General features: G+C 35.5%; 1 protein-coding gene across 1 annotated transcript in view; it reads left to right on the top strand.

The window, feature by feature from the left end:
* Window positions 1-21792, top strand: part of BRCA2 (BRCA2 DNA repair associated) — a 60795-nt gene that overhangs the window by 4829 nt on the left and 34174 nt on the right. Inside the window, exons 4-13 of the mRNA XM_028105568.2 lie at window positions 4892-5000; window positions 5636-5682; window positions 5775-5815; window positions 6006-6117; window positions 6858-6907; window positions 7154-7265; window positions 8888-9994; window positions 11652-16646; window positions 18505-18600; window positions 21045-21114. Coding sequence (XP_027961369.2) covers window positions 4892-5000; window positions 5636-5682; window positions 5775-5815; window positions 6006-6117; window positions 6858-6907; window positions 7154-7265; window positions 8888-9994; window positions 11652-16646; window positions 18505-18600; window positions 21045-21114 — 6739 coding nt within the window. The remainder of the gene's footprint in view (window positions 1-4891; window positions 5001-5635; window positions 5683-5774; window positions 5816-6005; window positions 6118-6857; window positions 6908-7153; window positions 7266-8887; window positions 9995-11651; window positions 16647-18504; window positions 18601-21044; window positions 21115-21792) is intronic.

Here is a 21792-nt window from a genome sequence, read left to right on the forward strand (position 1 = left end):
TGGAATAAATGCTATGAAAAAGGAAATTCATGGTACTAGAAAATGCATACACAAAGAAGATATAGGTAATGGGCAAAGGTTTTCTTGTATGTTGTTGGATACCAAGTGGCATACAAAGTGACTGTCAGTAAAAATTTATAGAATAAATGACTATTTGTTTTATTTTAGAAAGCCTAATAATTGCGGCACCTGGGTGGCTCCGTCAGTTAAGCATCCAACTCTTGATTTCTGCTCAGGTCATAATCTCAGGGTCCTGGGATCAATCCCAGAGTCGGCCTCCGTGCTCAGCAGGGAGTCTGCTTGAGGATCCTCTCTCTCCCTGTGCCCCTCCCCCAGCTCGCAGGCACTTGCGCGCGTGCTCTCTCTCTCTCTCTCTCTCTCAAATAAATAAATAAATCTTAAAAAAAAAAGGCCTAATAACTGGCAACCATCTTTGGAGATGTGTTTTCAAAATGTGATGCCTGGATCATGAGAATCTGCTGAAGTGCTAAATGAAAGAAAAGATTTCAGGCCCTACTCTGAATCTACTAAATTAGGAATCTCTAGAAATAAAACTTATAAGTATACATTTTAAACTAATCAGGTGATTCGCATGGAAACGAAGACTGAAGGCAGGGAGATCAATTAGACATATAATGGTCCAGGTGGTAGGGGGCCAAGTGCCTGAATTAGAGTAATGGTAGTGAAAGTGGATATGAGAGATAGAAACTGTAAGACCCCACAGTAGCCTAGACCTAGAGATTTCAAAGAAAGGATCAAATCACAGGTTTAGGGCATAACTAAGAATATAATGATGACATTCATAGACGTTGTAAGCACTGGAGGTAAAACAGGTTTTACCTGTTTAGAGGGAAAAAGTGTCAGGGCGCCTGGGTGGCTCAGTTGGTTAAGCATCTGCCTTTGGCTCAGGTCATGATCCCAGGGTCCTGGGATCAAGTCCCACATCGGGTTCCCTGCTCAGTGGGGACCCTGCTTCTGCCTCTCTCTCTCTCTCTCTCTCTCATGAAAAAATAAAATCTTTATTTTTAAAAAGGGAAAATGCTTGAAAGGATGAAAAAAAATAGGTTGAGTTTTGGACTGCAGTTTGGGACAGTAATAGGGTGTTAAGGTGATGTCCCGAAGGCTTTGGGGAATACAAAACTGAAACTAATGAATACAGGCAGGAGAGTAAGCTATAGGAACCACCTATCTATTTGGAAAGTGATAAAGTCATCACACGTAAGTGAGAAAACTGGTTATGATGAGGCCTAGGATAGAGCCTTAAGGAATATTTAGCAGATGAAATGCAGAACACAGAAAAGGGAATCACTCATTCAATATTCCATGCTTTGTGCCTGGCAGCTTGCTAGGCATTAAGGATACAAACATGAATAGATGGCTTTTGACTTTTAGGAACTCAGTCTGGTATAGGACAAAATGTATAAATAAATACACTAGTGTAGTATATGCTATAATAGGAAGATATGCAAAGTGCTATGTTGTGGGCATGGTAAAGGGAGCAGCCATCTATTTTAATGTGCTCAGGAAAAGCTTCGTAAACCAGTTTATGCTGAATCTACTGAATCTTGAAAGACCTACCTAGAATCACTGGTTTATTCTTTAATTTAACCTGTTGGAATTGGTCTATCTATAGTTAGGGAAGGAATGGAATGAATTAATAAGGCTACTCTGGACTTGCTGCAAAGGAATTAATTTTTTAAGGTTGTAGTGCATAAATAATTCTGACTGTAGTTTCCTGATACCTTTTGTTTTTGTTTAGTATTAAAATGTAAGACTTAAGCTGTTTTTAACCTACTCGTTTAGTTCTAACATCTATTGTTTTTTAAAAAAGAATTATCCCTAAAGTTTCATAAGGAAATGTGCTATTTCTGCTTCTCAGCAGTCCTTACTTTTGCATAAAATCCTCTGAGTTTCTCTCTCCATTATTCAGCCTATTTATGAGATTCTCAGGTTACTTGGGAAATGTTTATTTGGGTACGAACTTATTTTTGCCTGGTTCATTTCTTTACTTTTTATTTTTTACATTTGAGTTTTTCATTAGTAAGCCAATACTGATACTGTATTATTAATTGAAGTCGTTTGTTTACATTAGGGTTCATTCTCTGTATTGGTCTATGGATTTTGACAATTATAAAACATCATGTATACACCATTACAGTATCCTACAGAATAGTTTCACTGCCCTAAAAATCCCTTGTGTCCCACCTATTCACAGCACCCCCCAACCCCAACCCTGGCCACCACTGATCTTTTTGTTGTCTATAGTCTTGTCTTTTCCAAAATGTCATATAGTTGGAATCATAGAGTATGTAGCCTTTTCAGGCTAGCTTCTTTTACTTAGCAGTGTAAGTTTCCTTTACATCATTTCGAGGTTTGATACCTCATTTTTTTTTGTTTGTATGGTTTTAAAGATTTTATTTATTTGAGAGAGAGCACGAGTTGGGGGAGGGGCAGAGGGAGAGGGAGAAGCAGACTCCCTGCTGAGCACAAAGCTGGAAGCAGGGCTTGATCACTTCCACACCCTGGAGATCGTGACCTGAGCCAGAGTCAGACGCTTAACCGACTGAGCCATCCAGGCGCCCCATAGCTCATTTCTTTTTATCACTGAATGATGCTGTATATGGATATACCAGTTTGTTTATCCGTTCACCTACTGAAGAACATCTTGGTTGCTTCCAAGTTTTGGCAGTTATAAATAAAGCTGCTGTATCATGTGCAGGTTTTTGTGTGGACCTAAGTTTTCAGCTCATTTGGGAAAATACCAAGGAATATGATTGCTGGATCTTCTGGTAGGAATATGTTTACTTTTGTAAGAAACTGCAAACTGAATTCCAAAGTGGCCGCATCATTTTGCTTTTCCATCAACAGTGAATGAGAGTTTTTCTTGTTCCAAGACCTCGTCAGCATTTGGTGTTGTCTTTGTTTTGGACTTTAGCCATTCTGTTATAAGTGTGTGTAGTTGTAGCTCATGGTTTGGTTTATTTAACTGCAGGGTTTTTCTTTCTGATTAAGATCTTTGTTAAAGTGAACAGGGAAAAGGTGAAATTTTAAAAAATACATTTAGATACTTTTTAGTATCTTTAAAAGTGTCATAAGAAGAGATTGGATATTTTGTCAAAATGGGGTTTTTAACTCATGTGTATTTGGCTTATTAGTGATTATGTCTATTTCCTGTTACTTGAGAAATGAAAATATAATGCAGTGTTTTGTGTATACTACTACAAATAGTTCTCAGTTTGTTCTTTGCCTTATTTTATTAACACTGATATGACTTATTTTTCCCAAAACTTTTCTTAACCAACTGAGCCACCCAGGCGCCCTTTCCCAAAACTTTTCTAAGTTGGAGGTTATAGGATCAGTTAAAGAACCTGTTGTTTTAAAGCAATTTTTATGAGTAATCATAAGTGCCTTGAATGCCATATTTGTGATACAGAAAATAGGAATATTGAAAAACTATAAATGGGATTTGATAGAGCCACATACAGCTTTAGAAACCCTGTCTGAGCATTATTGCTTAGAAAGTAGAGGTGTTCAACAACAAGTATTTTCTAATCATTGCTAATTCATTCATCCAGGGATTGTGGCGTGACTGTAACATCAGACATTGATTGTAGTTGCTTAGGATACAATGATAAATAAGAGAAGATCCCTACCTCAAGGAGCTCACATTCTAGTAGGGGAAGCAGGAATGGTGTATGATAAACTCTGTGGGAGCATATGGTAGCAGCAATCACTTAATCTCATGTTAGGGACCACTAAATTTTTCCGGGGCGGGGGGTTTCAAAATGGACGCCTGAAAGAGGATATTCCAGGTCAAGAGAAATAGAGAAATAGTTTGTACAAAGGCCTAGAGTGAAAGAGTGCATTCTTACAGGATATGCAAGTGGTTGGGTATGGCTGAAAAGTAGAATGTGAAAGAATGTCGTAGAAATTGAGAAGTCAGACCATGAAAGTCCTTGTTACTTGGGAGGTTTTTTTGTTTGTTTGTTTGGGGGGGCGGGGGTTGGAATTTGACCCTGATCTTGAGAACAAGATCTTGAAAGGTTTTCAGCAGAAGATCAGATTTGGTACCTTGGTAGGTTTTTAGTAAATGTCTTTTTCTTTACTCTTAGCTTCCATGATACCATAGTGCATGTGACTTAATCATAGGACATACAACATTCTGTTCTGTATTCCACTTCTGTGGAATTTCAAAAGATTTCTCTTGCTATATTATGAACTCTTTGAAGTTAAAGCTGTCTTGAATTGTATTTCCCAGTGTCTTATGTACATTATATACTTGTTGAATGGGGGCAGACATCCTTTGAGACATCCCCTTTTGGGAGGAATCAGCAAACTGAGAAACCAGTTCAGGCTAAACTCTATATATATTGTCCTTCCCAGTATAGATGAGACTTTTTGTTTTTAAATACTTCTAGAGATGGGGCTCCTGGGTGGCTCAGTTAAGCATCTGACTTTGGCTCAGGTCATGATCTCCAGGGTCCTGGGAGGGATCAAGTCCAGTGTTCAGCTCTGCGCTCAGCAGGGAGGCTGCTTCTCCCTCTCCCTCTGCTTGTGCTCTCTCTCTTTCTCTCAAATAATAAAATATTTATTTTTTTTTAAGATTTTATTTTATTTGAGAGAGAGAGAATGAGAGACAGAGAGCATGAGAGGGAAGAGGGTCAGAGGGAGAAGCAGACACCCCGCTGAGCAGGAAGCCCGATGTGGGACTCGATCCCGGGACTCCGGGATCATGACCTGAGCCGAAGGCAGTCGCTCAACCAACTGAGCCACCCAGGCGCCCAATAATAAAATCTTTAAAAAAATTAAAAATAAAAATAAATGCTTTCAGAGAATGAAAATTCACAATCCAGAGCATATATATCCTCACTTAATTATTGTACTGTTTCAGGAAAGAATATTACCAATAGTAAACATAAAAGTTGTTGCACAATGAAGTCTAAAGTGGATCAAACAAATGATGTTACCAGCCCACCTTTAAATTCTTGTCTTAGTGAAAGGTATGATGTGTTATATTAAAATATTTAAATGAAACCTTTTCCTACATATGCTATTTGTTTTATAGAAATGCATCTAATTTTCATGCTAATACTTTAACTAAGAGCCTGAAAGAGGATCTTCTATTTTTAAATAATCTCCTTTTAGGTTGAGTCCTTTAATACAATAATTTTTACATTAGAAACATTTTACTTTGTTTTTCTTACAATTTTGAATTCATTGGTTTTTGTTTATAGTCTATGAAGTTTTTAAGTTACAAAATGATGAAAAGCAACGCCCTTGAAATAGCTTAAAATAAATTATTTGTGTACTTTGAATCGTTTGAGAGAATATGATGCTTTTATAGATTCATTTTACATAATTTTTAAATTCAAAACATACAGTTCCTAGGAGCTGAAATTTTTGAGTACTTTATACATTACTTTTAGTGGACATTTTAAATATAATTTAGTAGTTAATTCTTCATGAGATGTTTGCTTTTTAAAAAGTAACAAAATATTACAAAGTAGTGTAAGTCTAATGTGACTGAGAATCCTTTTTTTCAATAAGATTAATATTTTGTTTCTTCTTGCCATTTCTGTTATCTTTGAATAATCTGAAGGATTTGTGTTTGGTTTTTTTTGTTTGTTTGTTTTAGTCCTGTTCTACGATGTGCACATATAACACCACAAAGAGAGAAGTCGGGTATGATTAAAAACAAGGCTTTTTATTTCTAGAATAATCTTAAATTTTAATAAATATAAAACTTAGTAATTTTCCCCTCATTTTACCCCCAGTGGTATGTGGGAGCCTATTTCATACACCGAAGCTTATGAAGGTAAATATTCTGCCTGGTTTATTTTTATTGTGTAGTAATTGAGAATTTGACAACAGTGTCTTACTTTTGCCCTGAGATTTACAAATATGTACCTAACAATCTCATGTAGGCATTCAGTAAATGATAAATGAAAAAAGTACTCTTACTCATCAGTGCATTTCTGTGAAATAAATATTTTCTTTATTTCCAGGGTCAGACACCAAAACATATTTCTGAAAGTCTAGGAGCTGAGGTGGATCCTGATATGTCTTGGTCAAGTTCTTTAGCCACACCACCAACCCTTAGTTCTACTGTGCTAATAGGTAATAATAGCAAATGAGTATTATGTAAGATGGTAGATGACGTTAATATAGTATCATCTTTAAGTCTTCTGACAAAAAGAATATATGAAAAGATAAGTAGTAATTAGATTAGATAATACTATCTTTGAGAAGTGTGTTAGTAGTTCAGAATAATTCTACTTGGTGTAGATTGGGACAAATCACAAGTACATTAAGTGGTGTTCTAGGAGTGGTATTCTGTAGGAGTCCATTTATAGGCAAACCAGGATTTTTAAAATTATTCTAGCAAAAATAAATTCAATTTTGATTTCTCTTTGGCTGGGAATTTAACTTTGTTTTTTGTTGTTGTTGCTTAGATGAAATAACAGGTAAAAGCATGTTAAAAAGTAAGAAGTATGTAACAAAATATACTTTTAGACAGTATTATTATCTAAATAAATGCTAAAGTCTACAAGCTTTATCTTTTAAGTCATGACCCCATAGCTCCATCTGATTTCCTGTCTTTATGGATGGTATCACCTGAAGTCAGGGTCATCAAACCAGTTTCTTAGAAGCACCTTATGAGTGGTGCTAAGGAATTGAATGTAGCTTATGTTGATTGACCTTTCTAATTACCATACTTGAGTCAATTCATTTTGTTTCAAATGCGCCATTTACTGAAGTAGTATATGTGTCTTGTCTGCCCAAAAAATACTTAAGTTTTCACATTCAGTTTAGTGTGTGGTATATAAGACCGTATAAATTGAATTTTTTTTTTATAGTCAGAGATGAGGAAGCATCTGCAGCTGTATTTCCTAATGACACTACTGCCGTAAGTAAATATGACAACTTGATTATGCTGTTGCAGTTACTTACAATTTTAGAATGCCTTGAAAAATTATTTATCTTGCATTTTTTCATTCCTTAATTTGACTTATCTAAGCCTTTGAGAAAGTCTCTAAGCCTGATCCTATATGTGATTTTCTTGACTTCATATGAAGTAATTCTGTCTCTAAGTTGAATATAAATGCATAGTGAGAGTTTTTATACTAGTGACTTTAAAATATAACTTTTGCAGATTTTTAAAAGCTGTTTTTCTAACCATGATGGAAATCTGAAGAAAAATGATAGGTTTATCCCTTCTGGGCCAGACAAAGAAAACAAGAATCAAAGAGAAGCTAAAAGTCAAGGTAAGTCCTTCTGTTTAATTGAACTGCTATTTTTAACTGACATCATTGAAGTATTGCTCTTCCTTTCTTAAAGAGAAAATACATTGCTTTTCCTTCTTAATTACTGAACACACTGTGCGTAGAAGCTAACTTGATTTATTTTTTTTTAAATATTTGAGAGGGAGGGAGGGAGAGAGCACAAGCAGGGGGAGAGGGAGGGGCAGAGGGAGAAGAGCAAGCAGACTCCCTGCCGAGCAGGAAACCCAAAGCAGGGCTTGATCCCAGGACCGTGAGATCATGACTTGAGGCAAAGTCAGATGCTCAGCTGAGTCACCCAAGGTACTCAGAAGCTAACTTGATTTAAATGAAAATGTTTAATCATGGTCAGGTAATACCATTCAAGATGCTGTTGTAGGGGCACCTGGGTGGCTCAGTCAGTTAAGCATCTGCCTCTTGGTTTCGGCTCAGGTCATGATCTCGGGGTCCTGGGATCCAGTCCTGTGTTGGGCTCAGCAGGGAATCTGCTTCTCTTTCTCTCCCCCTGCCCCTCCCCCAGCTCGTGTGTACTCTTTCTCTCAAATAAATAAATAAATCTTAAAAAAAAAAAGATGCTATTGTGACACAAAAACAAAACCTACAACTCAGACCTTACAGAGATTAAGAATAAAACTAATAACGAAATGTGAAGGTCTTATTTTCTAATTGGAAAGTAATTAGAGTTTCATGGGTACCAAAATTTACCTAAACAGATCATTAGAATTTTACATTTTTGGGGCACCTAGGTGGCTCAGTCAGTTAAGCATCTGCCTTTGGCTCAGATCATGACCCCAGGGTCCTGGGATAGAGTCCCATGTTGGGCTCCCTGCTTAGTGGAGAGCCTGCTTCTCCCTCTCCCTCTGCCCCTTCCCCTGCTTGTGCTCTCTCTATCTCACTCACTCTCCCTCTCTATCTCAAATAAATAAAATCTTTAAAAAAAAAAAAAGGAATATTGCATTTTTCTTAGTATGTGTGTGTGTTTGTGTAAATGTGTAGGATTGAATAACTGTGTATATGTGTGTATGTGTTTATAAAATCATATTTTACTCTCAGTTATTGTAGGGCCACAAATTTTTTTTTAGATTTGTTTATTTGAGAGAGAGAGAGCATGGGGGGGTGTAGGGAGGGGCAAGGAAGAGGGAGAGAGAATCCCAAGCAGACGACTGATGTGAAGCTCCATCTCGGGACCCTCAGATCATGACTTGAGCCGAAACCAAGAGCTGGATGCTTAACCGACTGCACCATCCAGGTGCCCCAGGTCACAAAATTAATTTGGAACATCTGGTTTGATAAATCTTAGAATGTTAAATTGCATATATATAGTAAGATTGAGTTTTAATTGTGCAGAGCTTATAAAGAAAGGGACTGGAGTATGAGTAAAAGGCTTTGGGGACATTGGAATCAGTCTTTACCAGAAGAACAGTAGAAGAGTGGCACTCCCTCCCTCTCCCCTCCCCCCAAAAAAGCTGGTGCTCAGGATAACCCTCTAATTACTACCTTATGTGTTATTTAGTATATACTATTTCTGAGAGGTTGCAAGAATAGTATAAATTATATGACTATATTTTGAAATGTTATTAATATGCATCTGTTTTAAATTTTAACAGGTTTGGGGAAAATGTTAGGGAATTCATTTGGTGAAGTAAATAGCTGCAAAGACCATTTTGGAAAGTCAACACCAAATGTCCTAAAAGATGAAGTACATGAAACAGTTGCAGATGTTTCTGAAGAAGATAGTTTTTCATTATGTGTTCCTAAATATAAAACAAGAAATCTACCAAAAATAAAAACTAGCAAGACTAGGAAAAATATTTTCAGTGAAACAAAATGTGAGGAAGCTAAAAACCAAATGAAAGAAAATAAACATTCATTTTTATCTGAAATGGAACCAAATGACAGTGATCCATTAGATTGGAATGTAACAAATCAGAAGCCCTTTGGGAATGGAAGTGAGAAAATCTCCAAGGAAGTTGTACCATCTTCAGTCTCTGAATGGCCCCACCTAACTCTCTCAGGTCTAAGTGGAACCCAGATGGAGAATACACCTCTACTGCGTATTTCTTCTTGTGACCAAAATAATTCAGAAAAAGACTTCATAATCACAGAGAAAGAAAGCACCAACTTTATAACTTTGGAAAATTCTTTGCCACAGATTTCAAGTGTACCAAAGTATTCAGAGATGACATTAAAAGAGGAAAGAGTGGTAAATAAGATAGATGAAAGTCAGTGTCTTGGATCTCACGAAGATTCCATTCCTTCAGTAAAGCAAGCAATATCTGAAACTACTCTAATAGCTTCTCCATGTCAGGGTATCAGAAAGTCTATATTCAGAATAAGAGAATCATCTGAAGAGACGTCCAGTGTAGTGTTCTCAAATAATATGACTGATCCAAACTCTAAAGAAGAACCTGAAGCCCCTGAAAGTGGATTGGAAAAACATACTATTTGCCCACAGAAAGAGGATTCTTTAGGTTCAATTGTTAACGGAAGCTGGCCAGCCACTCTCAAACATACTTCTGTAGCTTTGAAGAATTCAGGTTTAATATCCACTTTGAAAAAGAAAACAAAGAAGTTTATTTATGTTATAAATGATGAAACATCTTATCAAGGACTGAAAACGCGGAAAGACCAGGAATCGGGACTAACCAAGCATTCGGCCCAATTTGAAGCAAACACTTTTGAAGGACCACTGACATTTACAAATGCTGATTCAGGTACCTCTGTGTGGGTGTGAGTGAGAGAGAATGGTGCATATAGTTCTATGGTGGTGCCAAGTTCTCTTATTTGAATATGTGTCTCTTTCTTTAATCTTTCTAAAAAATATACTGCCTGCTTTCCTTCTTTAGTTTCTTTTTTGGTTTTCCTTATGTGGTTTTTTGGTTTTTTCAAATCTCTATATCATATATTCAATGTGAGGCAATGTCTACGGCATTGTTTGGGCCTTTGATTACCAGTGTTCAAAATCATTTTATTCAGACTTGTTGGATCAGTTTGCATAGTATATGTACGATCATTACTCTTGAGACAGAGCATGTGATTCATAAGAATCAAGAATTTGACTACTACTGCTTTAATTTTTATTTATGCAAATTTGACAGTTCTATAAATATATTGTGATATTTACTGTATATTCTCTGTCTTGTAAAAAAATAGAAAAGAAAAGCTAATAGCTAGCTAAGTTTAATGTAAACCAGTTATAAAAGTAATTTTTGTTGTTACATAGTTTTCTTAAATATTTAGAGATTATTTAGAGTTATTACTGTATCTCTGGGTGTCAGAGTGTACACAGTGAAACTCAGTTTTTATTTGAGCAACAGTTCCTTTATTAGTAACTAAATTGTATGTCAAAAAGATGATTTTATATTCCTTTGAGAAGATTTTAGTGGGTGGAATATCTCTGTGAATAATAGGTTTGGTAGAACTGGAGTATAGAGGAACTGTTTGAGATTTGGGTTAATTTCCAGAGAAAAATGTTTGGTACTGTGTATGTCAGAATTAGAATCAATGAAAGAGCTAATATGTAGTGGTGGTCACTGATTAAATAAAATGAGATTAATAATTTTGATTTGCTAATAGGGAATTCAGAGGTGTTGAAAAATTAACTCCAAGCAGTTTATCTCATTTGCCTTTATGATTGAGATCAGGTCATCCTTCAGGCCTTTCACTCTGTAGAACCTGTTCTTAAAAATTGATTTTTGGAGGGGGTACCTGGGTGGCTCAGTTGGTTAAGCATCTGACTTCAGCTCAGTTCATGATCTTGGGGTCTTGGGATCAAGCCCTGCGTCAGGTTCCCCACTCAGCAGGGAGTTGCTTCTGCCTCTCCCACTGACCCTCCCCCCGACTCATGCACGCATGCAGGTGCACGCATGCTCTCTCTCGCTCTCTCGCTCTTGCTCTCACCCTCACTGTCTCTCAAATAAATAAAATCTTTAAAAAATAAAAGTTGATTTTCTTCAATATCAAAGACAAAATTATCTAAAGGAAGTGATTACTTTTCTAATTCCTTTCCTTTGCCTTGCTTTTTTATCTGCTATTACACCCATATTAGCAATGAATTTTTTCCATTTTCTTTTCCAGTAAAACTACTTTGCATTTTACTTATGGTAGCTAGCTGCTTTCTTGAACTACATACTAATTTTGATTGAATTGATACATGTTAGAAAGAAATACTAAGTCCTATTTATCTTTAGTTGGAAAATGTAATAACTTGAAATAGAGAATATTTAGAATTCTTTGTTTTAAGCCTGACATTCACATCTTACTTTTCATGTAATTCTTGTTTTAGATACTACTTTTTTTACTTAGTGGAAAATACTTAGTGAATGTGATTGATGGCACTTTAATTTTGTCACTTTGTGTCTTCATGCTTAGGTTTATCACATTCTTCTTCTGTCAGAAAAAACTGTTTACAGAATGATTCTGAAGAACCAACTGTGTCTTTAGCCAGCTCTTTTGGGACAATTCTGAGAAAAATTTCCAATAATGGAACCAGTTCTCCTAATAATAAAAGAGTACCTCAGGATCTTGATTATAAAGAAGCAAAAATTAATAAGGAAAAACTGCAGTCATTTATAACCACAGAAACTGATTGTCTGTCATCCTTGCAGGAAAAACCCTGTGAAGATGATGCAAAAAGTCAAAGAGTTTCAGATATAAAAGAAAAGGTCTTGCCTGCAGTAAGTCACCCTCCTGTGCCACATTCAGAAGTGGAAGGTAGTGGTATTCACTTTCAATCTCCAGAAAGCTTTTCATCTGACCATGATAATACCAGTCTGTTAACTCCTAGCTCCAGGGATCCTCCATCAAACCCGGTCATGATTTCTAGAGGAAAAGAATCATATAAAATATCAGAGAAACTAAAATGTAAGAATCATGAAGCTGGTTTTGAATTAACCAAAAATATTTCCATGGAAAAGAATCAAGAAATACATGTTTTAAATGCAAATTCTAAAAACGCTAAGCTGTTGTCAACTGAAAAATATGTAACAGTAGCATCACCTTCAATGAAGGTACAATTCAACCAAAATGCAAATCTCACCACAATCCAAAAAGACCAAAAAGAAGCTACTTTAATTTCAAAAATAGCTGTCAATCCAAACTCTGAAGAACTTTTCCCAGATGATAATAATTTTGTCTTAGAGATAACTAATGAAAGTAATATTTCTGTTTTAGGAAATATTAAGGAACTTCATGATGCAGACCTCTGTTGTGTAAGAGACCCTGTTCTCAAGAACTCTACCATGGTGGTGTATACAGACATGGATGACAAACAAGCAACCAAAGTGTCGATTATGAAAGATTTTGATTCATCAAACATAGATGATCTTACAGAAAAGAACAGAAATAACATAAAGCAGCAACTAAAAATGACTCCAGATCAAGATTCAAAATCAGACATCACTTTGAATATAGTTAGGAAATCAAATGGAAATAATGATTACATGAATAATTGGGCAAGACTGTCAGATCCAATTTCAAATCACAATTTTGGAAATGGCTTCAGAACAGCTTCTAATAAAGAGATAAAACTCTCGGAACACAACATTAAGAAAAGTAAAATGCTCTTCAAAGATATTGAAGAACGGTATCCTACTAACTTAGCGTGTATTGAAATTGTAAATACCTCATCATTAGAAAGTCAAAAGAAATTAAGCAAACCTCTTGCACTTGATCCACAGTCAAGTAATAGTGTATCTGGGTTTGTGCAGAGTAGCACATGTGTTTCTGATAGTGAAAGTGGTCACACAGCTCCTCCAACTTTAAAGCGAGATTTTAATTCAAATCATAATTTAACACCTAGCCAAAAGGCAGAAATTACAGAACTTTCTACTATTTTGGAAGAATCAGGAAGTCAGTTTGAATTTACACAGTTTAGAAAACCAAGCCACATAATACAGAAAAATCCATTTGAAATGCCTGAAAACCAGCTGATTGTCTTGAATAGCACTTCTGAGGAATGCAGAGATACCGATCTTCATCTCACAATTAATGCCCCATCTATCATTCAGGTAGATAGCAGTAAGAAATTTGAAGGTATACTTGGAGGTAAGCAGAAGTTTGCTTGCTTGTCAAGAACCAACGGTAACAGAAGTGCTTCTGGCTATTTAACAGATAAAAATGAAGTGGAGTTTAGAGGCTTTTATTCTGCTCGAGGCACAAAACTGAATGTTAGTAGTGAAGCATTGCAAAAAGCTAAGAAGCTGTTCAGTGACCTTGAGAATATCAGTAAGGAAACTTCTGTAGAAGTAGATACAGTAAGTTTCTCCTCAAGTAAATGTAATGATTTTGCTGTTTCAATGATTCAGATAGAAGATTGTAACAATGATAAAAATTTAAATGAGAAAAATAATAAAAGCCAACTAATACTAGAAAATAATATTGAAATGACTACTGGCATTTTTGTTGAAGAAAATACTGAAGGTTACAAGAGAAATACAGAAAATGAAGATAACCAGTGTACTAGTGCCAGTGGAAGTACTCATAACTTAGAATCTGTTGGTAGTGATTCAAGTAAAAATGATACAATTGATATTCATGAAGAAAACAGTTTGCCATGTATTGATCACAACATAGATCTAAAATTATCTACCCAGTTTATGAAGGAGGGAAACACTCAAATTAAAGAAGGTTTGTCAGATTTAACCTGTTTGGAAGTTGCACGAGCTGAAGAAACATTTCATGTTAATATGTCCGATAAGCAGCAGTTCACAGCTAATACAATGAGGCAAAACATAAAAGATTTTGACATTTTTGATTTATCCTTTCAGACTGCAAGTGGGAAAAATATGAGGGTCTCCAAAGAGTCATTAAAGAAAGTTATAAATCTCCTTGATCAAAAATGGACAGAAGAATTGAATAACTCTTCAGATTCCTTGAATTCTGAATTACTTTCTGGCATAGATAGCAACAAAATAGACATCTCCAGTCATGAGAAAACAGAAAATACTGAAAGAAAAGACAAAACGATGAAAGCAAGTGACCTAACTGGTACTGAAAATAAATTACTGACCCTCCAGCAAAGACCAGAAAGTGAAATCAAAAAGATCAAAGAACCTACCATGTTGGGTTTCCATACAGCTAGTGGGAAAAAAATAGAAATTGCAAAGGAATCTTTGGACAAAGTGAAAAATCTTTTTGATGAAAAAGAGCAGGATAATAGTGGAATCACTAATTTTAGCCTTCAAGAGGCAAAGATGTCCAAGGACAGGGAGGAATATAAAGATGGGCTTGAATTAGCATGTGAGACAATTGAATTAACAACTGCCCCAAAGTATGAAGAAATGCAGAATTCTCTAGAGGAAAAAAAACTTGTTTCTAATGAGGTTGCAGTGGGACCCAGGCTCTTAAGTGATAATTTATACAAACAAACTGAAAATCTTAAAATATCAGATCGTGCCTCTCTGAAAATTAAAGTACATGAAAATATAGAAAAAGAAACAGCAAAAAAACCTACAATTTATATAAATCAATCCACTTACTCAGCCATTGAAAATTCACCTTTAGCATTTTACACAGGACATGGTAGAAAAATTTCTGTGAGTGAAGCTTCACTATTTGAAGCAAAAAAATGGCTTAGAGAAGGAGAATTGGATGATCAACCAGAAAAAATAAATGCTGCCAAGGTGATCTGTTTAAAAGAATATCCTGATGATTATGTAGAAAATCTTTCATGTGGAAATAGTTCAAGTAGTAGCAGAACTGAAAATGACAAAAATCATCTTTCTGAAAAACAAGGCCCAACTTATTTAAGTAATAGTACCATGTCAAACAGGTATTCATACCTTTCAGATTTTTGTCATTCCAGTGAGGTATATAATAAATCAGAATATCTTTCAGAAAATAAAGTTGATACTTCTGGTATTGAGCCAGTAATAAACAATGTTAAGGAAAGAGAAAACAGTAGTTTTTCTGAAATGATGTCCACTGTAAGAGAAGCAGACACAGACCCACAAATTGTAAATGAAGATATTTGTGTTCAGAAACTTGTGACTAACTCCTCATGCAAAAATGAAAATACACCCAGTAAAGTGGCCATATCTGACTCAAATTTTAATTCAATTCAAAAACTGAATCCTAATTCAAATAATGCTGTACCTGCATACAGTACAGCAAGTAGTTTTGTTGCACACCAGTCAAAAGTGACAGAGGGATTTACAGACAACTGCTTTATGGTAATTAAGCAAAACACCAAGAGTAAATCAGACACTTACCATGTGAAAATTGTGACAAGTTATCCTAACGCACTGGATGATTCAGAGGATATTAGTTTTCCGAACTCTCTGGATGATGCAGAACATAGTTCGTCTTCACGTAAGGTTTTTGCTGACATTCAAAGTGAAAAAACTTTACAACTTAACCAAAGTATATCTGGATTGGAGAAAGTTTCTGAAATACCACCTTGTCAGAATAATTCCAAAACTTCTGATATATGTAAACTTAGTACAGGGAAGCTTCCCAAGTCAGTCCCTTGTACGAATGCTTGTGGGATTTTTAGCACAGCAAGTGGAAAATCTGTACAAGTATCAGATGCTTCATTACAAAAGGCAAGGCAGGTGTTTTCTAAGATAGAAGATAGTGCCAAGCAACTCTTTCCCAAAGTATCATTTAAAAATAATGAACATTCAGACAAGTTCACAAATGAAAATGCTATGCTACATACCTCCCAAAATTTACTATCATCTGCTATCTCAGGATTTAGCACAGCAAGTGGGAAACAAGTTCCAGTTTCTGAAAGTGCCTTATGCAAAGTTAAGGGAATGTTAGAAGAATTCGATCTGATCAGAACTGAATGTGGTCTTCAGCATTCATCTACATCTAGACAAGATGTATCAAAAATACGTCCTCCCTCTTGTATTGATAAGAGAACCCCAGAACATTGTGGAAACTCCAAATTGGAAAAGGCCTACAATAAAGAATTTAAATTATCAAGTAACTGTAATGTTGAGAGTGGTTCTTCAGAAAATCATTGCTCCATTAAAGTTTCTCCATGTCCCTCTCAGCTGAAGCAAGACAAACAGCAATTGCTACTGGGAAGCAAAGTATCTCTTGTTGAGAACATTCATCTTTTGGGAAAAGAACAATCTTTACCTAAAAAAAAAACAGAAATTGGGAAAACTGAAACTGTTCCTAATCTTCCTGTGAAAACAAATACAGAAATTTGTTCTACTTATTCCAAGGATCCAGAAAACTATTTGGAAACAGAAACAGTAGAGATTGCCAAAGCTTTTATGGAAGATGGTGAGCTGACAGATTCTGAACTGCTAAGTCACACCAAACACTCTCTTTTTATACGCCAAAACACTGAGGAAGTGGTTTTGTTAAATTCAAGAATTGGAAAAAGAAGAGGAGATGCACTTGTCTCAGTTGGTAAGTCTATTTTTTTACTTTTAGGTTGCCAGTCACTTAAAATTAAGTCTTTAAAAATCATGGAATGTTAGCTTAAAGCAATTCAGGTTTTATAAGTTTTATTTTTATAGACTTTTATGTATAGTTTAGGTGAAGGTGATTTCACTCTTGATTTCTCTGAGTCTGTAGTAAGAAACATGTTTTGAGGTTCTTGTATTTTTAGAGACTATTAGTGGAGTTATAACTGAGAAATTACTGTTAAAAGGTTTGTTTCCCTAGAAAATCTGAAACTTCTATCCTTATAACAGCCTGCATAATACAACTTAGTAACTGTTTTACAAATAAATATGAATATGTATATAGAGAGAGCACACAGAGGTTCCGACTCTGGCTCTTATGAACTTTAAAAATAGGTTTCAGCTAAAGGTGGTGTTTTGCCTCCTGTTTTTTCATCTAGGAAGTATTCTAAAATCAGTTATTTTTAGCAGATAGCATTCTGGTCTTAATGCTATTTGGACTATAGTCTAACTTCTCTTTTAAATGTGTATGTAACAACTTAGTTCAGTTAGTTTATTGGAAGTGTGATTTTTTTTTTCTGTTAGTATCTCTGACAAGGAGTAATCTTAAATAATTGAATCTGTTGATCAAATACAATTAAATGCCATAACTAACTCTCCTGCTTTTAAGTGGATGATCTTAAATAACTAGCTCCTTTTAAAAAACTGTAAACTCATAGAATTAAGTTATCACTGGTCTTGTTCAGTCTTTTCAGATTACAGGGTTTACATTCAGACTACAGATTACATTGAAGGCAGTCAGTTCACTCTTCCACTTGGTGCCTTCAGGAACCCTGCTGGGTACAGATTTGCTGAAGTGTTATCCGGGTCACATTCTGTACCAAGTTTATGTTATGGGAATAGTAGTAAGTTTATGATACTTACCTTAAACTATGGCTGCGCTCTAGTGAAAATCCTGAAATGCAGATGCTTTAAGAGATTCACAATTGCTTTATGGAAAAGAGTGGCTCTATTTATAGGAACCCATTTTGTTCATGTGTATTCCCAAATGGGTTGGCCTGCTTAGAAAAAAATAAAACAACAACTCTGACTTCTAATAAATGTTCTCAACAGCATCACCATTTAATTTCCCTCATCTCTATCATATATAAATATATAGCTTAATCAGCTTCTGGTTACTTGAATAGTACAGGACCTTGTTAAAGAGCTAAATCACTTCATAATCTAACACTTGATAAAGCCTTCCATGGACACTTTTACTTATTAAATTCTACAAATTCACTCCCTTTAATAAAGCATCAAAAAGCAAGGTACCTATTATCACATATTATCTCAGTTGACATGAACATATATAACTCGAATTACGGTTTAATTTTACTCTCAGCCTTTGGAGAAATTTTAAATAAGTAATACTTTTACTAATATTTTAATGTAATTTTGGTAATTTTAAAAAGTCTTTTCTTCTCTAATTCAAGGACCTACATAATAAATTCCTTCTCCAGTTTAATGCAGAAAGAGTTTTACTTAAGAAATTTTGTTTGTCCATATTTCCAGTAAACCTACAGTTACAGTCAGTGCCAATTTATTAAAAAGTAGTGTATCTTTGGTAACTGGTAACATGTTTTTATCCCTAGACCCTGTTAGATAGTGGTGTCTTAAATGGTTAAAAAAAATTTGATATTGAAAAATGCATTGTCTCTTTCAAAATAGAATGGTTGCTATTTAAATTATTATTATGTGCCTTTTGCCTAAGAAATTGTAAGAGTCAGTTCTTCAGTTTTAAAAAAATGGACTGTATAGGCTTTGGAAAAATAAAATTGATACTATTTGCTTTAAAAACATGTATGGAAATTTCTTTTTAGGAGAACCCCCAATTAAAAGAAACTTGTTAAATGAATTCGACAGGATAATGAAAAATCAAGAAAAATCCTTAAAAGCTTCGAAAAGCACTCCAGATGGTAAAGTTTGCTTTGTGTTCATATCTTTTCCCTCTCTGTAGGTACTACACACAGTATTTTTAAGTTCTTTTTCTAAGCTTTTTTGAGAATATAGACAATTGGACAAGACTTTTACAGCGTGGTTTGCTAAAGATACGTCTTGCTTTGTTATGTGAGCTCTTCCTTCATAACACCTAGTATGATGTGGAGGTTCTCCAGAATTGGGAAGCATGAAGTGATTATAGAATAATCACTTTTTAAATAGAAAAGCTGTAAAAATTTAGTAAGATCTTAGTGTAATAATTTAAAGCTTAGATTCTGGAATCCAGTCAAGCTTTTGACTGACCTTCACCATTCCACCAAAATCACTCTTTCCTAAGTCACATGGTGATCGCCATGTTGGCAAATCCAGCAGCCATTTCTGTGTCATTTGGCTCCATCTTTCAACCACATTAGACAGTTGGTCACTCACATGCTCTTGGTTCTCCTCCTGCGTAGCCACTTCTCCGTTGTCTTTGCTGGCTCTTCCTTATTCATTCCTTTCTCTAAACCTAGGAGTGCCCCACGACTCTGTTCTCAGAGCTCTTCTCTGCCTAAACTTCAGTGACTACCAAAATTGTATCTGCCGACTTAACCTGTCCTGGAACTCCAAACTTAATCATTCATTTGCCCTTGAACTTTTGTACTTATATTACTAATAAGCATTTCCAAGTCACCACAACCAGTGCTGAACTCCTGATTCCATCCCTGTCCCGAACCCATTCTTCCTTGTTCTTTCCTTTCTCGCGCCATTCTGCCAATTGATACATCAAAACCTTAATGTCCTCGTTTACTCTTTCGTTTCCTCATACTCCACACACAGCCCATCAACAAGTCCTATAGGTTCTACCTTTGAAATATAACAAGAATCTGATCATTTCTTCTCACCTCTGCCCCTGCCACCTTCATCCAAGCCACAATCATAGCTTCTAACTCATCTCTCTGTTTCTGCCTCTGCTCCTCCTCCAGGCTCTCAGCATAGCAGCCAGAATCATCCTGGTAACAAAAAGGTCAGATCATGCCCCTTCCAGTGCTTAAAACTCTCCATGGCTTCCTATCTCATTACCATGGAATGCTTAAAAATAAATAAAACATGTAACTATTGCTCGCTATATACTTGGTTCCTGGGTTTGGAAAGGGAGAATTCAGATAGTGAGGGATAAACATACTGGACTATAGAGGCTTAGTTCTGAAACACATGGGATAAATCCCACAATAAATCTTTAATGACTATGTAGAGATCTTTCTCCTTTTTTTATTTTTTTAATTTTATTATGTTATGTTAGTCACACATCATTAGTTTTTGATGTAGTGTTCCATGATTCATTGTTTTCATACAACACCCAGTGCTCCATGCAATACGTGCCCTCTTTAATACCCATCACCAGGCTAACCCATCCCCCCACCCCCCTCCCCGCTAAAACCCTCAGTTTGTTTCTCAGAGTCCATAGTCTCTCATGGTTCGTCTCCCCCTCTGATTCCCCCCCCTTCATTTTTCCCTTCCTACGATCTTTCTTTTTTTTTTTTTAACATATAATGTATTATTTGTTTCAGAGGTACAGGTCTGTGATTCATCAGTCTTACACAATTCACAGCGCTCACCATAGCACATACCCTCCCCAGTGTCTATCACCCAGTCACCCCATCCCTCCCATCTCCCACCACTCCAGCAACCCTCAGTTTGTTTCCTGAGATTAAGAATTCCTCATATCAGTGTTTCTCCTCCTTTTTTATGGTTGCATAGCACTTGATCATGTGGCTGTATCAATGTATTCTAGTTTATTCAACCAATCCCCTACTAATGAACTAGTTGAAGGTTTAAGAACTACAAGTTGCTGGGCACCTGGGTGGCTCAGTTGGTTAAGTGTCCCATTCGTGGTTTCTGCTCAGGTAATGATCTCATGGGTCATGAGGTTGAGCCTTGCGTCAGGCTCTGCGCTCAGTGGGGAGTCTGCTTGATGTTCTCTCCCTCCCTCTTCCTCTGCTCCTCCCCCCACTCATGCTCACGCTCTTTCTGTCTTGCTCTCTAAAATAAATAAATCTTAAAAAAAAAAAAAGTACAAATTGCATAACGAGAATAATATCTAAAGTTTGGCTTGTCATAAAGTTTGGCTTGTAAAACCTTCATAAGACTAAATTTTAAATTCGATATTTGCATGGCAGTTAGCTAACATTTTGAGTTATGATTAACATCAGCTGATTAAATTTATAATGATTTCCCTTATATGTTAATACTGAATTTTTTGGTATATAGTCATCAATTTGTGAGTCAAATATTTCAAGTCTATAATATCAAAAATTTTATGTAAATATTTATAGTAATGTGTGATAAACAGGCATACAAAATAAAATCTCCCATTAGATTTTCATTAATACATAATGTAAAATACATTTTCATTAATACATAATGTGAAATATTTTTCTAGGCACCCTAAAAGACAGAAGCTTGTTTATGCATCATATTTCTTTAAAGCCAATTACCTGTGGACCCTTTCGGTAAGATATACTTAGTTTGTTTTTTTTTTTTTAATTCTAATACAGTTTAGGAAAGGTACGGTTTTTGAAAGTAAATATTTCTAAAAATAATAATGGCACTAATATGCAATAAAGAAGTTAACACTTCCCTTTTTGAAAGCCTGCAAGTTAAGTAAGTGTACTTTGGTAGTACTTTATAGTGCTGTTCATATTATTACCTCATTTTTAGTTTCTTAACATCTTTGGAAATTAGACAAAGGTTTTATTCCAACTTTATGGATAAGAGAGATTAAGAGAAATAAGGAAATTACTGAAAATCAATTTCAAATATATCAAAAAAGATGGCATATATGAAAATATTCTCTTACCTCTCCTTCCTCTCAAAACCCTACCCAAATTACTAAGAGAATTTTTTTAACTTAAAAATACACAAGGACAATGATCGGAGGAAAAAAAACAACAAATTTTGGAAGCCAAAAAGCATGAAAGACTTAGTCCATAGAAAGCTAAAACCTCACATTAGAGCAAGCAGAGAAGCCACCCAACTTCCCCTAAAGAACCCAAGAAAGACTCAAATTGGCAGCAGCATGTTCTTCTGAAGGTGAGGTAGAAAATAGATCAGTTGAAAATCTGTTTAAGAAACATCTATATCCCCTCCCCCACTGCAGGCAGCTAGTTATCCCTTTTGTGCCAGAAGAC

Source organism: Eumetopias jubatus, unplaced genomic scaffold, assembly GCF_037043125.1.
Source record: "Eumetopias jubatus isolate StellerSeaLion01/CBP00866 unplaced genomic scaffold, mEumJub1_p1.0 scaffold_3, whole genome shotgun sequence".
Classification (NCBI taxonomy): domain Eukaryota; kingdom Metazoa; phylum Chordata; class Mammalia; order Carnivora; family Otariidae; genus Eumetopias; species Eumetopias jubatus.